The 18,419-nt window shown below is 36.4% G+C and overlaps 1 protein-coding gene across 3 annotated transcripts in view; it reads left to right on the forward strand.

Annotated features, from left to right (window-relative positions):
• Positions 1-18,419, forward strand: part of TNKS2 (tankyrase 2) — a 67,964-nt gene that overhangs the window by 11,086 nt on the left and 38,459 nt on the right. For 2 of the 3 annotated variants that reach the window (XM_027112030.1, XM_027112031.1), the window contains exons 2-11: positions 1,885-2,109; positions 4,469-4,564; positions 6,703-6,739; positions 6,922-6,997; positions 7,371-7,465; positions 9,463-9,529; positions 11,966-12,152; positions 13,228-13,349; positions 15,674-15,765; positions 15,853-15,931. In XM_027112030.1, coding sequence (XP_026967831.1) covers positions 1,885-2,109; positions 4,469-4,564; positions 6,703-6,739; positions 6,922-6,997; positions 7,371-7,465; positions 9,463-9,529; positions 11,966-12,152; positions 13,228-13,349; positions 15,674-15,765; positions 15,853-15,931 — 1,076 coding nt within the window. The remainder of the gene's footprint in view (positions 1-1,884; positions 2,110-4,468; positions 4,565-6,702; positions 6,740-6,921; positions 6,998-7,370; positions 7,466-9,462; positions 9,530-11,965; positions 12,153-13,227; positions 13,350-15,673; positions 15,766-15,852; positions 15,932-18,419) is intronic. The other variant, XM_027112032.1, reaches the window with a different exon arrangement.

Here is an 18,419-nt window from a genome sequence, read left to right on the forward strand (position 1 = left end):
CCATTTGCAACAACATGAATGGACTTTGAGGGCATTATGTTATGTGAAATTAAGTCCTGGGGATGAAATGTACAGCATGATGACTATAGTTAATAATACTGTATTATATATTTGAAAGTTGCTAAGAGAGTAGATCTTAAAAGTTCTCATCACAAGAAAAAAATTTTAACTATGCATAGTGATAAATGTTAACTAGACTATTGTGGTGTCCATTTTGCACTATATACAAGTATCAAATCATTATGTTGTGCACTTGAAACTAATATAACCTTATATGTCAATTATATCTCAGTTTTTTTAAGGCAAAAAAAATTGCATTAAATCTATCGCCTGAAAGCAGCTTGAAAAACACTAGTCTATAGGACAAAATCCATGCACCACCTTAGTGTGGCTTGTAAGGTTCTTCCTCATCTGGCTTCTGCCTACTTGGGCATTCTGTGTCCTGGCTACTATGAATGATTAGCTCTTTCACACTTCAATGCCTGTGTACATCTTATTTCTTCTGCTTCAACTGCAGTGCTCTTTCCTTGCTTAGCTTTTTCCCACTCCCTGTCTCTTTTCTCCTCACCTCACTTCTCTCCTCTCATTTTCCTAATGATCCCTTCATTTTTCTGTAAGCCTTCAGCTGACATGTCATCACTGGACTCTCCTTTGGGATAGTCCTTCCTGTTCTCTGCTTTCCCCCAATTAGGTATTCTCTTCTTTGAGTTCTAGTAGCATTTTCTATATACCTCTTTTATGACAGTTATAGTATATTGAGATTACTGTTTCTCCACATCCTAAATTGTAAACTCTTTGAGAGTAGGGAGAATCAAAGATCAAGAATAGGGAGTATCAAAGACACCCACCTCTGTGACATAGAGCTTAGAATGTTTAGACAAAACAAAACAAAACAAGACAGTTAATCTCTTCAGTCATGTAACTCTTCCCTCAGTTGCAGCCAGGCCAGCCTCAGACATACACCTTGGAAACATTGTATGTTGTTGCTTTCTCATTCAACTCCACTCTGGTCTTCTTAGAAGGACTATATTCAGGCTTGGTGGTTTTAAGAATATTCTGATAAAATTTCAGATGAATGTAAAGGTCTTTTGTCTCTCTCCCAATACACAGGTATGTCTCCCCAACTACTTTAACATATGCCTGAAATCCTTTTCTTTTTACTATCAAGTGTAAAAAGATTTCAGGTGCTGTTACGTAGGAATGGTAAAAGATTGAAACTCATTGGTACTAAATCTATTAACCAGTATAAATGAGTTGTCTTTTTTGGTTTTTTTCCTTACGGGGGCAATTGCAGCAGAACTGTGGGACATGGGTTTCTAAAGAAGGCCTCCTACCTAGGCAGAAGTTGCTTGTGTTGTGCAGGTGGCAAAGTAAGGGCTCCTTTGAAGACACCTCATATCACACTTCTGCCTAGTATCACCTCTCTCTATCTTCACTACATAGACAAATACAAACATTTTTGTTGCTGTCTCATAGTCCCCCAGTTCAATAGAAACATTTCATGAGATACATGTGGGAAAGGGATTCTAGCAAGAGTTGGTTAGTATATACTTTGAATACCTGAAAATGTCTGCACACAAAATATGCAGAACTCATCATTTGCGATTAGGAATGCTATTATAGAGTGGGAAATGTTTGAACTTTGGGCTTTCAGTCACTAATTTCATAACCTTCCTCTGAAGTTAGTAGTAGTACTACCTAATGTATTGGAGAGACCCTTTGACTTTCTAATTAAGATTAGTTAATGATATATTTCATCAATGAATTCTTGAATCTGTTACTGTTTTGCATCCAAAAACATTTTAGCATGGCTTGTACTTATTGATTCTAATTTGATATGTTTTCTTTGGAGAATTTAAATGTGGATCATTTGTTTTCTTCTAGGTTTTGGACGGAAAGATGTAGTTGAATATTTGCTTCAGAATGGTGCAAATGTCCAAGCACGTGATGATGGGGGGCTTATTCCTCTTCATAACGCATGCTCTTTTGGTCATGCTGAAGTAGTCAATCTCCTCTTGCGACATGGTGCAGACCCAAATGCTCGTGATAATTGGAATTATACTCCTCTCCATGAAGCTGCAATTAAAGGAAAGATTGATGTTTGCATTGGTAAGACTGTTTACATTCCAGAATTTTTCTGAAATAGTTTGTAACTATTCTCGATCTTAATTGAATTCATTTGTTAATGTGATCAAATTCTGCCAGGCTGAATTTAAGTATTTAAGAACATTTCGTGATTAATCCAACCACTGTTTACTAAGTGTCTTTTTGTATGTGGTACTGAGCTTAAGTATTTTAGAGAATAGAGTAGTACAGAATTTCTCTTCTCTAGAAATATGGATTCTCTTGGGAATAACACACAAAGAACCAGATGAAGGTGTGGTGGAAGTGAACAGAGTGTTAGAGGATAATGAGTGCAGTGACTGGGCTGGAGTTGAGTCACTCCTTCCTGAGTCTTCCCAGGAAGTACTGGGGAGAAAGGTCAAAAAGGTAGGTAGTGACTTCTTTATAAGGAGCTTCGGATTCCAGGGTAAGGAGCTTGATATTGTTACGTAAATAGTTTGGAATCGTTGATAACTTTTAAGGAGGGGACAGTGTGGTGAGAGCAGTATATTTTAGAAAGAGTGATGTGGTAGAGGGCTGAGTAGAAAGGATGGCATTAGGGAGACTAGCTAGGAAGCTATAGAATAATGCAGATGAGAAATGATGAAGGCATGAACTAGGGTGGTTGTAGGAGAGTAGAAATGGCAGGATAAGTCAAGAAGCATTTGAAGGAAAAACTGTCAGTCATTTAGGATACTTTAATGAATGAAATAGGATTTGCTTAACAGTTTGGTCACTGACAGAAAATTATACGCGAGAAGGCTGCTTATTTGAGAATTGTCATTAACCCGGTATTGACTTTTCTGAGCTTAACAGAGTCAGATTTTGGACTGCTACCTTACCTCTATTTCCTGATGCAAAACAGGGACACTTGAAATCCTTGAGACAGATAGAAAACCAGTTCTGTGCACTAGGAAAAGTCTAGGGGCTCTATGCTAGACTTAAATTGTTCTTTCTCTCTCTCCCAGCCCTCCACCAACCCAAATCACCTTATACTGAAGTCATGAGCTTAGTTTAAATTAGGTTAGGTAATTTATAAAGATAAGAAAAGGATTACCTAGTAACCTCTGTCCAGTTCTCCTTTCCTGTGTGTTATATTTTTTTGGTTGTTTTTGTCCTTTGTGTTATCTGCCCTCTGCTCAGAATCCTTTTCTGGTACCTGAGTTTCAGGCATATAAATAATTAGCTTTAATAATGTAGGGTTTTCCAAATATAGTTATAGATCTGCACTGTCCAGTATGGTAGTTGAAGACTTGTAATGTGGCTAGTTCAAATTGAGATGTACTGTAAGGGGAAAATACATACCAGATTTCAAAGATTAGTACAAAGAAACGGAATGCAAAATATCTCAATTTTATATTGCTTACAATATAAATGTAAATATTGAAATGACAATATTTGGGGTATATTGGATTAAATAAAATATGTTAAAATTAACCTGTTTCTTTTTATTTTTATAATCTGGCTGCTAGAAAATTTTAAATTACATATGTGGCTCACATTTTATTTCTATTGGACATCACTGTTAGAGATAGGAGTACAGTGGAATGAACATTAACCCTATAAAGGAACAGGAGCTGAGCTTCCCTTTTTGCATGTATTTGCCTGTCTTTCCCCAGCTCCTTATTTATACATTGTGATGGAATATCTTTATATAACCAAATAGCAATATGTACAGAGTATAGCACAAGTCTTTTTATGCTTTTTGGGTTGTAATGTAGCAGTTTTGATTGGGGGTTTGTTAACTCTACAGAGTGCTTTTTTCTTTTTCTTTCTTTCTTTTTTTTTTTTTAATCCCGCAGATCCCTATTCCTGGGCTATTCACAGCTTTAGAAATTTCATTTTTGCTATTATAGAGTAATCTTTCTAGACAGTGTTCATTTGGTGTGAGAAAACAAGCTTTCAAGTAAACTTGCCTTTTAGTTCTTTATCTGTCCTTACTCACTTGTTTAGCAAAGGAAAATCTGACATTGAGCTTAGGGGAGATAAATTAAATGTGTCTAATACATTAAATAATGGAATATTTTATATATTCTTATCTTTAAAATATAACATTTACCATACTATCAGGATATAAAAAGTCTTTAAATTACTTTGAGACTTCTCACTGTTGTGGCCTCTCCCGTTGTGGAGCACAGGCTCCGGGTGCGCAGGCTGAGCGGCCATGGCTCATGGGCCCAGCCGCTCCGCGGCATGTGGGATCTTCCCAGACCGGGGCACGAACCCATGTCCCCTGCATCGGCAGGCGGACTGTCAACCACTGCGCCACCAGGGAAGCCCCTGGACCAGAATTTTTGAGAAAATGATTTATTAAAATCAAATTGTCACAATTACCATTTTGAAAGGTAGTGTTGCTGTTTTGCAGTGCTCTTACAGCATGGAGCTGAGCCAACCATTCGAAATACAGATGGAAGGACAGCATTGGATTTAGCAGACCCGTCTGCCAAAGCAGTGCTGACTGGTAAGTCTACATACTCTCTTTGGGTATTCTGGGAAGAATATAAAGAATGAACTTGCTAGGTAGACAGTCAGTTAATGACCTCAATGAGATTTTTTTAATAGTATCAGTTCAGTTGCTATTCTTTTTTTTTTTTTTTTTTTTTTTTTTTTTTTGCGGTACGTGGGCCTCTCACTGTTGTGGCCTCTCCTGTTGCGGAGCACAGGCTCAGCGGCCATGGCTCACGGGCCTAGCCGCTCTGCGGCATGTGGGATCTTCCCGGACCGGGGCACGAACCCGTGTCCCCTGCATCGGCAGGCAGACTCTCAACCACTGCGCCACCAGGGAAGCCCTCAGTTGCTATTCTTTTTTGCATCTGAACAGTTGACATTTGATTCTTGTCCAAGGAAGGTAAAGTTTCCTGTGTTTTTTTTTTGAATTAGCTTTTAAATTTGTGATTCCTGCCTTATTGGGGGCAGGGGTGGTAGATAATTGTGCGTTAGTAATCATTCTCTTGCTTTTCTAAACAGGATTCTGGGCACATCAATTTCAGTACCATGAAGAGTAAGAATTACTGTGTTCTACTAGAACATATTCATGTGCTTGGAACATATTAAGATATATAAGGCTGTGTTCCCTAGGTTTAGGTTTATTTCAGACTGTCAGGCTTTTTTGAGTGGTAGTATCTACTTCACATATTTTCTCCCTTACCAGAGTATTTCCTCTGAAGCAACTCTCTGCCATATTATTTTTTGTATTCTTATCTACTGTGTGATCACCATTAGAATTATGTCTAATAGTCAAGAGTTTGAGGGGCTCTGCTGTGAGCTTTTGTGCTTGGGCTTTGTGATATTTCTTCTGGTATTACTGAGCAAATTTAGACTAGCCCCCTAAAAGAGTTCTAGAAAAGTGAGCTATTGTAACCAACAATTCAGTGTTCATTTCCTCTTTCCCTATTCCATGCTATTCCCTACTTTTACCTTTGTTAAAAATCTTGGGGCTCAAAAGAAGCCTTGCACAGCAATCAATATTCAATTCATATTGTGGACACCAGTTAGGATTTCGTTGAAGCAAATAAATAAACACTTTATTATGTTAATTTAAATTGTATCGATTTTAAAGTTTTTGCTTGTATTCATTTGTAAATATAAAGGCTATAGGCATAAGAAGTTTATTTAGTCCTGTTTTTGTGTGTATATATATATATTTTTTTAAATTTATTTATTCATTTTTGGCTGTGTTGGGTCTTCATTGCTGCGCGTGGGCTTTTCTTTGGTTACAGCTAGCAGTGGCTACTCTTCGTTGCTGTACGTGGGCTTCTCATTGCGGTGGCTTCTCTTGTAGCGGAGCATGGGCTCTAAGCGTGCAGGCTTCAGTAGTTGTGGCTCACAGGCTCTAGAGAGCAAGCTCAGTAGTTGTGACGCACAGGCGTAGTTGTGACGCACAGGCTTAGTTGCTCCGTGGCATGTGGGATCTTCCCGGACCAGGGCTCGAACCCGTGTCCCCTGCATTGGCAGGCAGATTCTTAAGCACTGCGCTACCAGGGAAGCCCTATTTATATATATTTAAAGCAGCATTGTAATAAAACAATTTTAGTGTAGAAAAATCTTCTGGATTCATAAAAATGTTAATGATTATGTTCCATTGGTGATGCTATAGAGTATCTTTTGTAATTTCTGTGATATTGTTATATTTTTATATTGGATTTTGTTTTGTTCTGATTTTGAATGAAGTCCTGAATGCATTTTGTCTGTTAAACAAATAACATTGGTTTTATGAAATTTGAGGAGTAAAAAAGAAATGGAAAAGGTTACCCATAACCTACCCCCTAAGACAAACTTTGTTAAAATTTTGATTTATTTCCTTCTTGGCTTTCCTCTTTCTGTGCATATTGTTTTCATATAGTTGCGGTAATGTTTCATTATATAACATTGAATCTTTTTTTCACTTTCATAACAGAGGTATTCTGTCTGTCTTCATATATATATTTTTAAACTGCACAGTATTCTGTTGATTAACTATTTTCCATTCATTGGACATTTATTTCCAATTTTTTCTACTTTAAATATAGTTCACTGAGCATCTTTATGCATAAAACTGACATTACTTCTGTAATTAATTTTGTTTTAATTTCTGCTTTTTTTTTTTCCCCTAATTCACAGGTGAATATAAGAAAGATGAACTCTTGGAGAGTGCCAGGTGTGTACTAGTGTTATAAATATGTATCATAAATATTTCACCATTTAATTTTTAATTTTATTTTTTTTTACAATAAACAAACTCTCTAAAAGAGAATGCATTTTTTTTAATGGTCACATACATGTCTCCAGATAGGATCTGATAAAGAATAAAAATTGCTAATACATTTTTTTGTATGCTAGGAGTGGCAATGAGGAAAAAATGATGGCTCTGCTTACACCATTAAATGTCAACTGCCATGCAAGTGATGGCAGAAAGGTACTTCCTTTTGCAACTAAGTTTGTGTGCATTTCCTGGTAACATGAAATTGTGTTTATCTCTTAACTTAAAACATTTGACAAAAATGCTGATATTTTCTTTTAAGCAATAATTTGGATTAATTCTTAACCTTAGTAAAACTTTTTTAATAATAAACATTTAGGTAGCTTCCTATTTGCAATAGTGAACTTGTAAACTATTATACTATGCCTTCAGTATATATGTTGGATTTTGTAAAACCAGATTATTACTATTATTTAGACTGAAGTTATAAAGGTTTTTCTGGATTTCTGGTTTTATATTTGGATTTTAACCTTTTCATGCATATTTCTTAGCTATTGAATTTTATTAATTTGTCTGTTTAACATTTCAGTCAACTCCATTGCATTTGGCAGCGGGTTACAACAGAGTAAAGATTGTACAGCTGTTGTTGCAACATGGAGCTGATGTTCATGCTAAAGATAAAGGGTAAATAAGCATTTAAACAAAAATGAGGATTTCTTAAATGTTACTGTACTTGTGATAATCTCTGTAATCTTGTAAAAATCATATTTTTTACTAAACAGCATAAAACATTTATTGAGCTTTTATAATATGCAGATTGCTCTGAGAGCACAGGGAATTATAAAACCTTAAGGCCACCACCCATAGGTCTTACACTGTACTCTAGGAGGCATGAAAAGATACCTAACAGTATAAGTTCTCTACTAAGTGTGAGGTGATAAATAGAAAGGGATAGCACTTATAGGAGTTCCTAGGAGGGAATGCTTAGTGCTGGCTGTAGTGGTTGAGAAATCCTTCAGGAGGAGATGATACTTGACCTGGACTTAATTCAAGAAAGCAGAGAGTTTAGGAAACATCACTCCGTGCAAGAGAACTGATGTGAGAGAACGTGCTAAAACAGATACTTCAGCATATCTTAAGAAACAATGACTAGGCCAACGTGGCTGAAGCCTATGATTAATATAGGGGAGAAGTAAAGGTTAGGGTTGGAGAAGTAGGTAAGAACCAGCTTTTAAAGAACTTGGTATTCTAGCCTAAGGAATTCAAGCTTGATTCTGTGAGCCACCATAGCTGTTGAAGGATCTTAAGCAAGGGGAATGCTTCTTCTAAAAGAGGAGTTTTATGCAAAGAGGAGTTTTAGGAAACACAATCTGGCAGCAATGTGTAGGGTAGATTGAAGAAGGAGACTAGAGGCAAAAAGAGCAGTTAGGAGAGTGAGCATTGTAGGGGTTCAGGCGTAGTAAGATCTGCAATAGTAGTGGCAGAGGAAATGGAAATAAAAAGAAGGCACAGATGCAAGAGATATTACAGTGTAAGAATGGTTAAGGTTTGTCGAATACCTGGATGTGATGAGGGAGAATAGTAGAGATTATTCCATTTCATATTCTGAAGCTGAATGAGTGAGACCCAATGATACACATACTGAAATCCAGTAGAGAAAATTAATTATCCTGGAGGGGAGAAACCTTGCGTTCACTTTTAGAAGGCTTGGTTTTATGAGATGATGATGGAAACTTGGGTGGAGGTAGCTAGTAGATAGTTGGGAATGAAATTGGTGCTCAGGTAAGTAAGAAATCATAATCAAAATGGTGAGGAAAGCCATGAGCCTCTACAGAGAGGACTGATAGAACTAAAGACTAAGCCATGGGTAGCCATCACTCAGCAGTGGCCATCCCTCAGCAGCGGCCATCATGATGATGTCTGTGGTGATTAGTGAGTGATTCCCAAGGAGGAGCAACTTATAGATATAATTCAGGATTTTAAGGTTCTGCTGTACCTTCCTGTATAGAAAGTTCTTCCTCCATTGCCGTCATGAAGGAGTTGGGTTTTATATTATGGAATATAGCAGTTTACCTTACAGAATCTTGAAAAAAAAAGTTTCAAAGAAGAGCCAGTGTTTGAGCTCTGAGTTTGTAAAAGATGTGTAGAAATCAGAAGGAAGGGAAATCTATCCCATTACACCCAGGGAATACTATGGAGTTCCGAGAACTTTAAATGGTTTAGCATACTGTTATGGAAGGGTAAGTAAGGCTAGAGAGTCAGATCATTGTATGCCAGGCTAAACAGTTGGAGCCACCATTTGAAAGCAAGGAAGTAGCAGTGAAGGACGTGAAAATGAGGACTAACCATATCAGATTTACCTTTTAGGAAAACTGGCTATAGCTTGGAGTATAAATTGAAGTGGGGCCCATTTCAGTAGTACAGGGAGAAATAAACAAGGCCCAAACTAAGGGGATGGCAGTAACAGTGGGGGCAGGGGTGGGGGGGTTGATTTGAAAGAGACTTGGGCATTAGAATTGTTAGGACTTAGGGTTCAAATACATATTATCAAGTTTTATACACTTTTGTTAGAAGGTCACATAAGCTATTTGCTAGTTAAATTTGTGTAAATTTAATTAAAATTAAATTAAAGCCTAGGGAATCTTTAATAACACAGGGTTTTCCCCCTTCTCGTATTGTAGTGACCTGGTGCCCCTGCACAATGCCTGTTCCTATGGTCATTATGAAGTAACTGAACTTCTGGTCAAGGTTAGTTCTTGTATACTTTTCTTATAAAATATTACTTGAAATACATAGTATATATGTCTTCTTTGTGTTTTTAGTGCTTGGTAGATATAGAAAGAGTATTTATAATCATTACAAAAATGTGGATGATCGATAGATCAGCATCTGACTGCTTTGAGATTTTTGAGATACAGTAAGAGTTTTTATATAAAGTACCTGTCCCATTTTGTGAATATCAGAATAAAGTTTTGAAGTTTCAAAACTCTTGAAAATATCAGAAGTAATTTTTAGTGGACCATACTTCTTCCGTTATGCTGGGCAGCTCTTGTTTAACAAGCAGGTTCCAGGGACTGGCAAGAAACTTCTTGTTTTGCTCCCTGTTGGATGAGAATAGAAGCTATATATTCTCCTTGAGAGTGGATTCAAGGATGTTACCCACACCCATTTCTTTTTGTCCCCCAGTCTCTACATATGTATTTGACATTCTTTACACTTCTCTCACTCCGCTTCCATTCTGCCCTTGAAACTCTTCCTCATTCTGTCAGCAGCTGTCATGAGAAGGGAAAGAGAGCATTTGTTTCCAATGCCTCTCTGCTTCCTTTTGGGCATGTGCTACCACCGAATATATTTTCCCACAGAAATAACTTTACTATAATGATTAGATACTCTGAGTAGCCCATAAGCCTTTTAAAATGTATAAGGTGACTATAATATTACACATTTAACAGTAATGCTTTTGCTTATCGTAAAACTGAATCTTGAATTTAACAGAATATTTGGAATGTTAATTGTGGATGAGAGTGAAATATGAGATAGATTGCATTGGGACTTACAGGCAACTGAATGGTGTTTTCCTAAGACCTAGTGTTCACTAAATAAGAGTGGGAGGAGGTCATATATAGAGAGGACGCTAAGTGAGATGAGGGTGCAGTTGCCAGAGCAGTCAAGCTCAGGAGAGTCAGGAGTTATCTAATAGTTATAAAACACTGTGTTCGTTGAGAATTAGTTTCCCATCATTGAAAGTATTAAAAGAGTAAGTAGCTGGTTTGCCTTCTGCAGAAATGCTATGGAAGGGATTTTGTGTTTGATGAGAGGTTGAGCTAGAATGACCTCTGTGGTTTATCAATATCCAATACTTGGAAACGTCTAAAATTAAAAAGACTAACAATACCAAATATTAGCAAGGATGTGGAGCCCTAGAACTCAAAACGTTGCTGATGGCAATACAAAAATAATACAACCACTTTAGAAAACTGTTCGGCAGTTCTACTAAAAGTAAACATACATCTTCCACAGGACCCAACAATTCCACCCCTAGGCATTTATCCAAGAGAAATCACAGCATGTATCCAACATTCATAGTTGTTGTGAATGTTCATAACAACTTATTCATAATAGTCAAAAACTAGAAACAGTCCAAATGCCCATCAACAGGATGATGGATAAGTGAATTGTGGTATATCTATACAGTGGAATGCTACTCAGCAATAAAAACAAACTTTTTTTTTTTTTTTTACTTTTATTTATTTTTGGCTGTGTTGGGTCTTCGTTACTGCGCGGGGCTTTCTCCAGTTGTGGCCAGCGGGGGCTACTCTTCATCGTGGTGTGCGGGCTGCTCATTGCGGAGGCTTGTCTTGTTACGGAGCACGGGCTCTAGGTGTGCGGGCTTCAGTAGTTGTGGCACATGGGCTCAGTAGTTGTGGCTCATGGGCTCTAGAGCACAGGCTCAGTAGTTGTGGCACACAGGCTCAGTTGCTCTGCAGCATGTGGGATCTTCCCGGACCAGGGCTCGAACCCGTGTCCCCTGCATTGGCAGGCGGATTCTTAACCACTGCACCACCAGGGAAGTCCCCAATAAAAACAAACTTGATACAACAAAATGAATGAATCTCAGAAACATTGTGTGAAAGAAGCTAGACACAAAAGTACATGCTGTGCTATTCTACTTTTATGAAATTCAGGAACAGGTAATTCTAATATATAGTGCTAACAGTCAGAATGGGGGCAGGAATTGTCTATAAAAGGAGCATGAGGGAACATTCTGGGGTGATGAAAGCATCCTCTATCTTGAATTGGGTGATGGTCTCACAGGTATATACATTTGTCAAAACTCATCAAACTGTATACTTAAGAACTGTGCATTTTACCATATGTACATTGTATCTCAGGAAAGGAAAAAATAGTTCTTGGAAAAGATGCAGGTTAAATGTAAAGCTTCATTTTTAACTATTTTTAACAATAAAATTCAATAGGCACTTGTGGGTAGGCCTGGCAACCACTGACTATTTTTCTGCGGGGAAAAAAATTACTCTTTCTGAAGTAATTGGTTTGAAAAGTGACCTTTGGGAACATAACCTTTTTAAGCTTGCATGCTGTTAAATTACACACCACTGATAATTCTAAATTCTCTTAAAAATTGAGCGTTAAGTATATGCTTTACCCACCCTACCCCACCCCCAGCATGGTGCCTGCGTAAATGCAATGGACTTGTGGCAGTTCACTCCTCTTCATGAGGCAGCTTCCAAGAACAGAGTTGAAGTGTGTTCTCTTCTCCTAAGTTACGGCGCAGATCCAACACTGCTGAATTGTCACAATAAAAGTGCTATAGACTTGGCTCCAACGCCACAGTTAAAAGAAAGATTAGCATGTAAGTATAAAATGATGAATGTTCATTCAGCTAAGCTGTTATATCAGTAAACTAACAGTTTTTCTTTCTTGTTTGTTTTTTGGAAATTTTTGAATAATAAGGTATTTTCCTTAGCCATGGGTATCTATTATTGTCCACACTAACATATTTAATCATTTGAATGTTTTCTACTCATTTTGCTCTTAAGATGCTATGAAAAGAAAGTATATTTGTATTTGCTTTTTTCAAGTCAAGTTAAATGCTTTTTGTGTGTGTTACTCTTATGGATGGTATGCTTTTGGAAAGAAAGAATTTGAGTTTTATTCCTATCTTTGATGTGACTTTCTTATTAGCTGCTGTGAAGTTTTAAAGTGTTATTTGTAGGATTGCTGTCTTGTAAACATAGTCCCCAGATCTTACCATCTAATATTCTTTGGTATCTGGGCAATTCTGTGCTTTTCTGTCTATAACTGAAATAGATGTAGTGGTGAGAAATAGCCACGTATTTCAGATATAGTATTACTATACATAAATAGGAAACTTGTGTTAAGCTTGTATTATTCTGGAATAGTAAAATATAATGGGTGGTTTCACAAGTCTGATGAATAATAGCGAGGAATCTTGAGAAAATGCCCTCTTTCATTTGTTGATCAGTAGGTGGCTCTTAGAAATATCCCACTAGTCTAGTCCCCAATTCTCTGATGTGTGAGCAGAACTATCTGCTGCTGCTGTAATGTTAATATGGGGACTATGATCACCTTTTCTTTTATTTCTTCACTGAGAAAAGTTCTGTGCTTTGGAAAATTCTCAGAACTCTCTGGTCTGGGAATATATAGCAATAATCCTTATATCAGACCAAAATAGACCTTGAATAGGCCATGTTGTATACACATGGGAATGAATTGGGTCATAACTGAGGGGAGCTGGCATACCACTGTCTCCCTTTCCAAGGGTTATATTTGGAGACTATCTTTAGAGCTTCATTCTGGCTACTTGGTAGATAATTTTGAAAATAAGTTCAAGAAAAATACCACATCTGGCAAGCCCCATAAATTTGATAATTCTCATGCAGATTTAAATGCTTTTTCTTATCTAGATGAATTTAAAGGTCACTCGTTGCTTCAAGCTGCACGGGAAGCTGATGTTACACGAATCAAAAAACATCTCTCTCTGGAAATGGTGAATTTTAAGCATCCTCAAACACATGAAACAGCATTGGTAATGTTTCAGATTTAAGTTTTTAAAATGAAATAACCAAAAACATGCTAAGTTAATCATAATGTCTTCTTTTGGTGATGGCGGATGACTAACATAATGTCCTACTTTTAATAATAGTATTGTTTTAAAAATATGCGCTTTTTAAGAATTAATGCCTGTAGGTATATAAAGAAAAAATTTCAAACAATACAGAGAAATAGACAACCACATCTGCTCAGAATGCAGTACTGTTGTTCATTTGCACATCCTTCCAGACAAAAATTTTATTCACATACTGGCATGTATTATATGTGACTTTTCTATTATCATAAATCGTATATCTCATTTGCTTTTTTTAATTATAAAGAGCATAAATGTTTATGATTGAAAATTTGGAACCCACTGAAAAAGAAAATAATCTTGCCATCAAGATAAAAGCCACTTGATTTTCCTTTTGGTATTGTTATTTTTTCAGAATTAGATCTAAAGTCTGTATATATCCCCTTTATACTGTGTGAGTAAAGTATCTGTGTGAGTAGAGGCAGCTTCCCTGATGGAGGTAATGTCAGCTCTGTGGTACTGTAACAAAGTAGATGAGAATTGGGCAGTCTATGGAAAAGCAGTAAGAAAAGAATGGAAGCTAGTAGAGGTAAGTGGTGGAAGATAGGAAAGGGAATGTTGTGATCAAAGGCTACCTTAGAAGTAGAAATTTAAAGGAACAAAGTTGTATGAGTTGCAGAATGTGCTTTCGGTGAGGGAAGATGACACTAAGTAAATTAATGTCTTTAGGGGAAGATTTAACTTGTAATAGCCTTACTTACCTAATATCTTTTATGGTTAATTTTCTTCCTTATGCCATGATATAAACTCTGAAGTTTTATGTAGAAACCTATCTATAAAACATTGTAGAACTTTTTGCTACTTTAAAAAAAAAATCCGTGTTAAAGAAAAATAGCAAAGTTGCAGACTAATAAGAAATACCACTGCAAAATTTAAATCATAACAGTATCAAGATGGTACAGGGAAACTTGGAAAAACTGACTTGGAAAATCTTCCAGTCTGAAAAGTTAATTCTACATGTTATTTTCCTCTGAGTATTCTACCATTAAACGACTCATTTTTTTTATTAACCTTAAAATACAGGGAATTAACTGTTGGTAGATAGTTGTGTTGCAGAGGCATTGTCTTCCAGGTTTCCAGAGATTACAGGCCCTGTCTGTAACAGGATGGGGCAGAAGAGTAAGGGTGCAGTTTGAAATGGATGAACTCAAGAATTCTTGGTTATAAACTATTTTCCATTCTTTGTGCCATCCTGATAGATGTCCTGGGATGATTATTCAAAACATACCAAAAGAGCTGTGTTCACCAATTAGAAATGATTTTATTGAGGGCAAAGGAATGATTTTGGTGACAGCAACAACATCAAAGAATGAATCTGAAGCAAAGTCATGAAGATCAGATAAGCTTTATAATTAGCAATAGGTTAAAATCAGACACATTTCATATGTACTATGTTTAGATGTGTGCGCAAGTTAGCTTGACAGTTATCCAGAACTTTTATTCCATGAAATCTCAGGTTTCAGTTTTAACTTAACTTTCATGCATTAATTTAGTCGTTCACTCATTCTGACATTTATTGAACACCTGTTGTGTATGGGTATAATCCTGGATGGTGGAGAGATGAAGATCTGGGACATGACCATGAGATACTTATTGGGTTTATAACTGGCAAATCCCTATCTCCTATCTCCTTTTCTCCTTGATACATCATAGACATAGATCCTGCAGCCTCCAACTCAGAGTATATAATTTTCTACCACTGATTTTACCAAACAAGTAATTCAAAGTCCTTATCCTGCTGGAGCAACTCATTGAGGAAGATTTTTTGTTGGCTATTCCATCAATGTTTTTCTAAGCAGAATCCAGAGCTGACAAGTGCTGTGTTATTTCTTCATGTAAAGAAATCCCAACCTTTGGGGTGTTTTATTAACCTTTAAAAAATAACATAAACACCATGCTCTTTGGGAACAGTTTTGAAAGGACTGTTGGTCACAATTTAAGTTTTTCATTACAGCAGTAGTAGCTTTTTCAGAGATATAGGACAACTGTGAAGCTTAATCAAAATATTTAATAACGTATCACTTGCTAAATAGGGGTTTCAGGCCCTGTCAGAATTTGGTAATCATTGCACATTCTATCCAAAGGAAAGTCTTTGAAGAGCAAAGTTAAGTCAAAAATGAAACAAAGACATGAAATAACTTAATTGTTCTTGACTGGAAACACGAAAGTTCTTAAAAATCAGTTATGTATAGTCCTTGATTAATGCTGCAATTTAAATTATCTAGCATTGTGCTGCCGCATCTCCATATCCCAAAAGAAAGCAAATATGTGAACTGTTGCTAAGAAAAGGAGCAAACATCAATGAAAAGACTAAAGAGTAAGTTTGCTTTTAATAATTAAAAATTATTGACACTTTTATTTTTGGAAAATACATTCATTGTCCGGCTGACTTTTTCTCTTTAAGATTCTTGACTCCTCTACACGTTGCATCTGAGAAAGCTCATAACGATGTTGTCGAAGTAGTGGTGAAACATGAAGCAAAGGTATACTTCATTTTTGGTAATCTTTGGTAATCCAGTGAGTTGTTTTCTATTTAGCAGGTGAAATGCCTGACTTCCCAAGCTATTTACTCTTTCATAGGTATTTTTCCCTCAGATTAGTTCTACAGATACTTTTTCTATATCTTTCTGCTAGAGAGTCTGTGGATTTACTCAAGAAACATTATTCCTATATATCCTTCCTTCTCCCTTCCTTTTAACCACACCCCACTGGTCAAGTTATCCTTCTTTTTCTAACAATACACTCTTAAGAATATCCCCAGCCAGGCATATTTATTATGACCTATCATCTTTTCTGGGATTCTCTTCTGTTATCTTCTGTTGCTTGGTTACCATGATAACTCCTGTTATTTACCCCAACCACAGTCTCTCTTACCCTCTGTTATTTCATAACTAAGCCAGAGATCATGGAACAGAAGGAAATAAATTAAGTAACTTGAATGAAAACATAGCTCCTCATATTGCGAAGTTCTGTAGTTGGCATTTGTACACAAAGCATTTTTTTAAAATCAATCACAAAAGTCCTTCATTCCAGAGCATTCAGTAGAGAAATGTATTCTAAAATGTGGCATGTAAGATGGTTTTAGGGAATATCCCAAATGAACATTTTTATAAGAGTTATAATTTTTATTAGGAGAATATTGGTTTCCTATTTGTAGAAACGGTATACTTAAGTTTAAAAGTAAAAAGTGATTTAAAAGGTGATTTCACTATGTTGGACACCTGAAGCTTATATAATATATGTCAACTATACCTCAAAAAAAAGTCAAGTGGATTTAAAGAAAACAAAGCATTTTATTCATGGAATAATCAGGTTTTCATCAAGGCTAAAAGTCATTATTTCTTACCCAGGAACTTAAAAAAAATTACTCAGTAAGCAATACACATAGCATCTCAGATTGGAAGAGATAACAGTCGCCTAATTCAACAGTTTTCAGTTTATAGCCATCGATTGTTGCTTTCTTCAAAGAAAATCTGTGGTAGAAATTCATTATATAATAGAATTGAGCTGCTGTGATGAAGGGAGAAGAAAGAAATAGAGATCCCTTTACCCCTTGGGGACCCCTGAGGCTCTTCTCTAAATGAACTTTGCAGAATGATTTTCTAATCTGTCCTTCCTTGGGTTTCCACTCAAGGAACCACTTAGAATTCTACAGTTTCTTTTTATGTTGACTCTCAGTGTCCTAATTTCTCTTTTATTTGGGGGAATTCTTGATAATGTATAATCTCAATCTTTCCTATTGTAAAGTATTGAAAAAATAAAGTTTATTTCTGCTTGACTGCTTGGCATATCTCATTTGTCTGTCTGTCCTATAACTTTTCGTTGATTGCACTTTTTTTTACATGTGGTGCGTTACTTGAGGAATATCTGGTTGCATATTAAATTTGAGTTGTGAAGCTCAGTGAAACAATCTTGTCTAGGGTGACCAACCATCCAGGTTTGTCCCAAGACTAAGGGATTTAACACAGGACTTTTAGTGCTAAAACTGGAAAAGTCCCAGGCAAACCAGGACGAGTTCGTCACCCAAACCCTAACACAGAGTGGCACCCAAATAAAGTTTTCAAGTGGATATATAGTTCACATTGCAGTGAGTTTTGGTACATGAATAAACAGATTAATTGCTCTGGGCATTTTAAGTTGATTTTTCTGATTCTGTAAGCATGGAGACTAGCTCTTTATAGGATACTTTTAGATTCATTGCGAAAGTCTTACTATGTAATCCTGTTGCAGGTCTTCTCCGATTCCATGAATATGAATTGGACAGTGTCTCAAAACACTAGTGGTCACATGATTGATTACTGAGGAATTTGATTTCTCAGTTAGGTTTCGAAGAATTATTTTCCTGGGCGGGGGGGTGGGGATGAGATAGGAGGGGTCTTACAGGTGATTTTTTTTTTTTAATTATGAAAAATTTCAAAAATACAACCAAGCTGAAAGAATTTTAGAATATAACTATATACTTACCACCTAAATTCTACCGCTAGCATTTCACCGTATTATTTTCTTACATATCCATCAATTTCTCTCTCTATCCATCAATGTCTTATTTTTTGACACACTTCAGAGTAATTCACAAGTTACTACACACTTCTCCCTAAATTCTTTTAATAGCATCAGCTAGAGGTCAATATTTGTTTATAGTCTCTGTTTGGATGTGAAATTTATATGCAATGAAATGTACAAATCTTAAATGTACATTTACTGAATTTTGCCTAATGCATACACCTGTGTAACCAAAAGTCTTGAAGATAGAGAACATTATCTCATGGCAGAGGCAGTGTCCCATCCAAGGCAGTCTCCATGCCTAGAGGCAACAATCATTTTGATTTTTTCTAACATAGATTAGATTTGCCTGTTCTGGGCCTTCATGGGATCGTACAATATATACTCTTTTATGTAAGACTTTTTCCACTTAGGATAATGTTTTGGAGATTGAACCATGTATCAATAGCTTGTTCTTTTTATTGCTGA

Source organism: Aethalodelphis obliquidens, unplaced genomic scaffold, assembly GCF_003676395.1.
Source record: "Aethalodelphis obliquidens isolate GAN/ISIS:26980383/991018 unplaced genomic scaffold, ASM367639v1 scaffold11, whole genome shotgun sequence".
Classification (NCBI taxonomy): domain Eukaryota; kingdom Metazoa; phylum Chordata; class Mammalia; order Artiodactyla; family Delphinidae; genus Aethalodelphis; species Aethalodelphis obliquidens.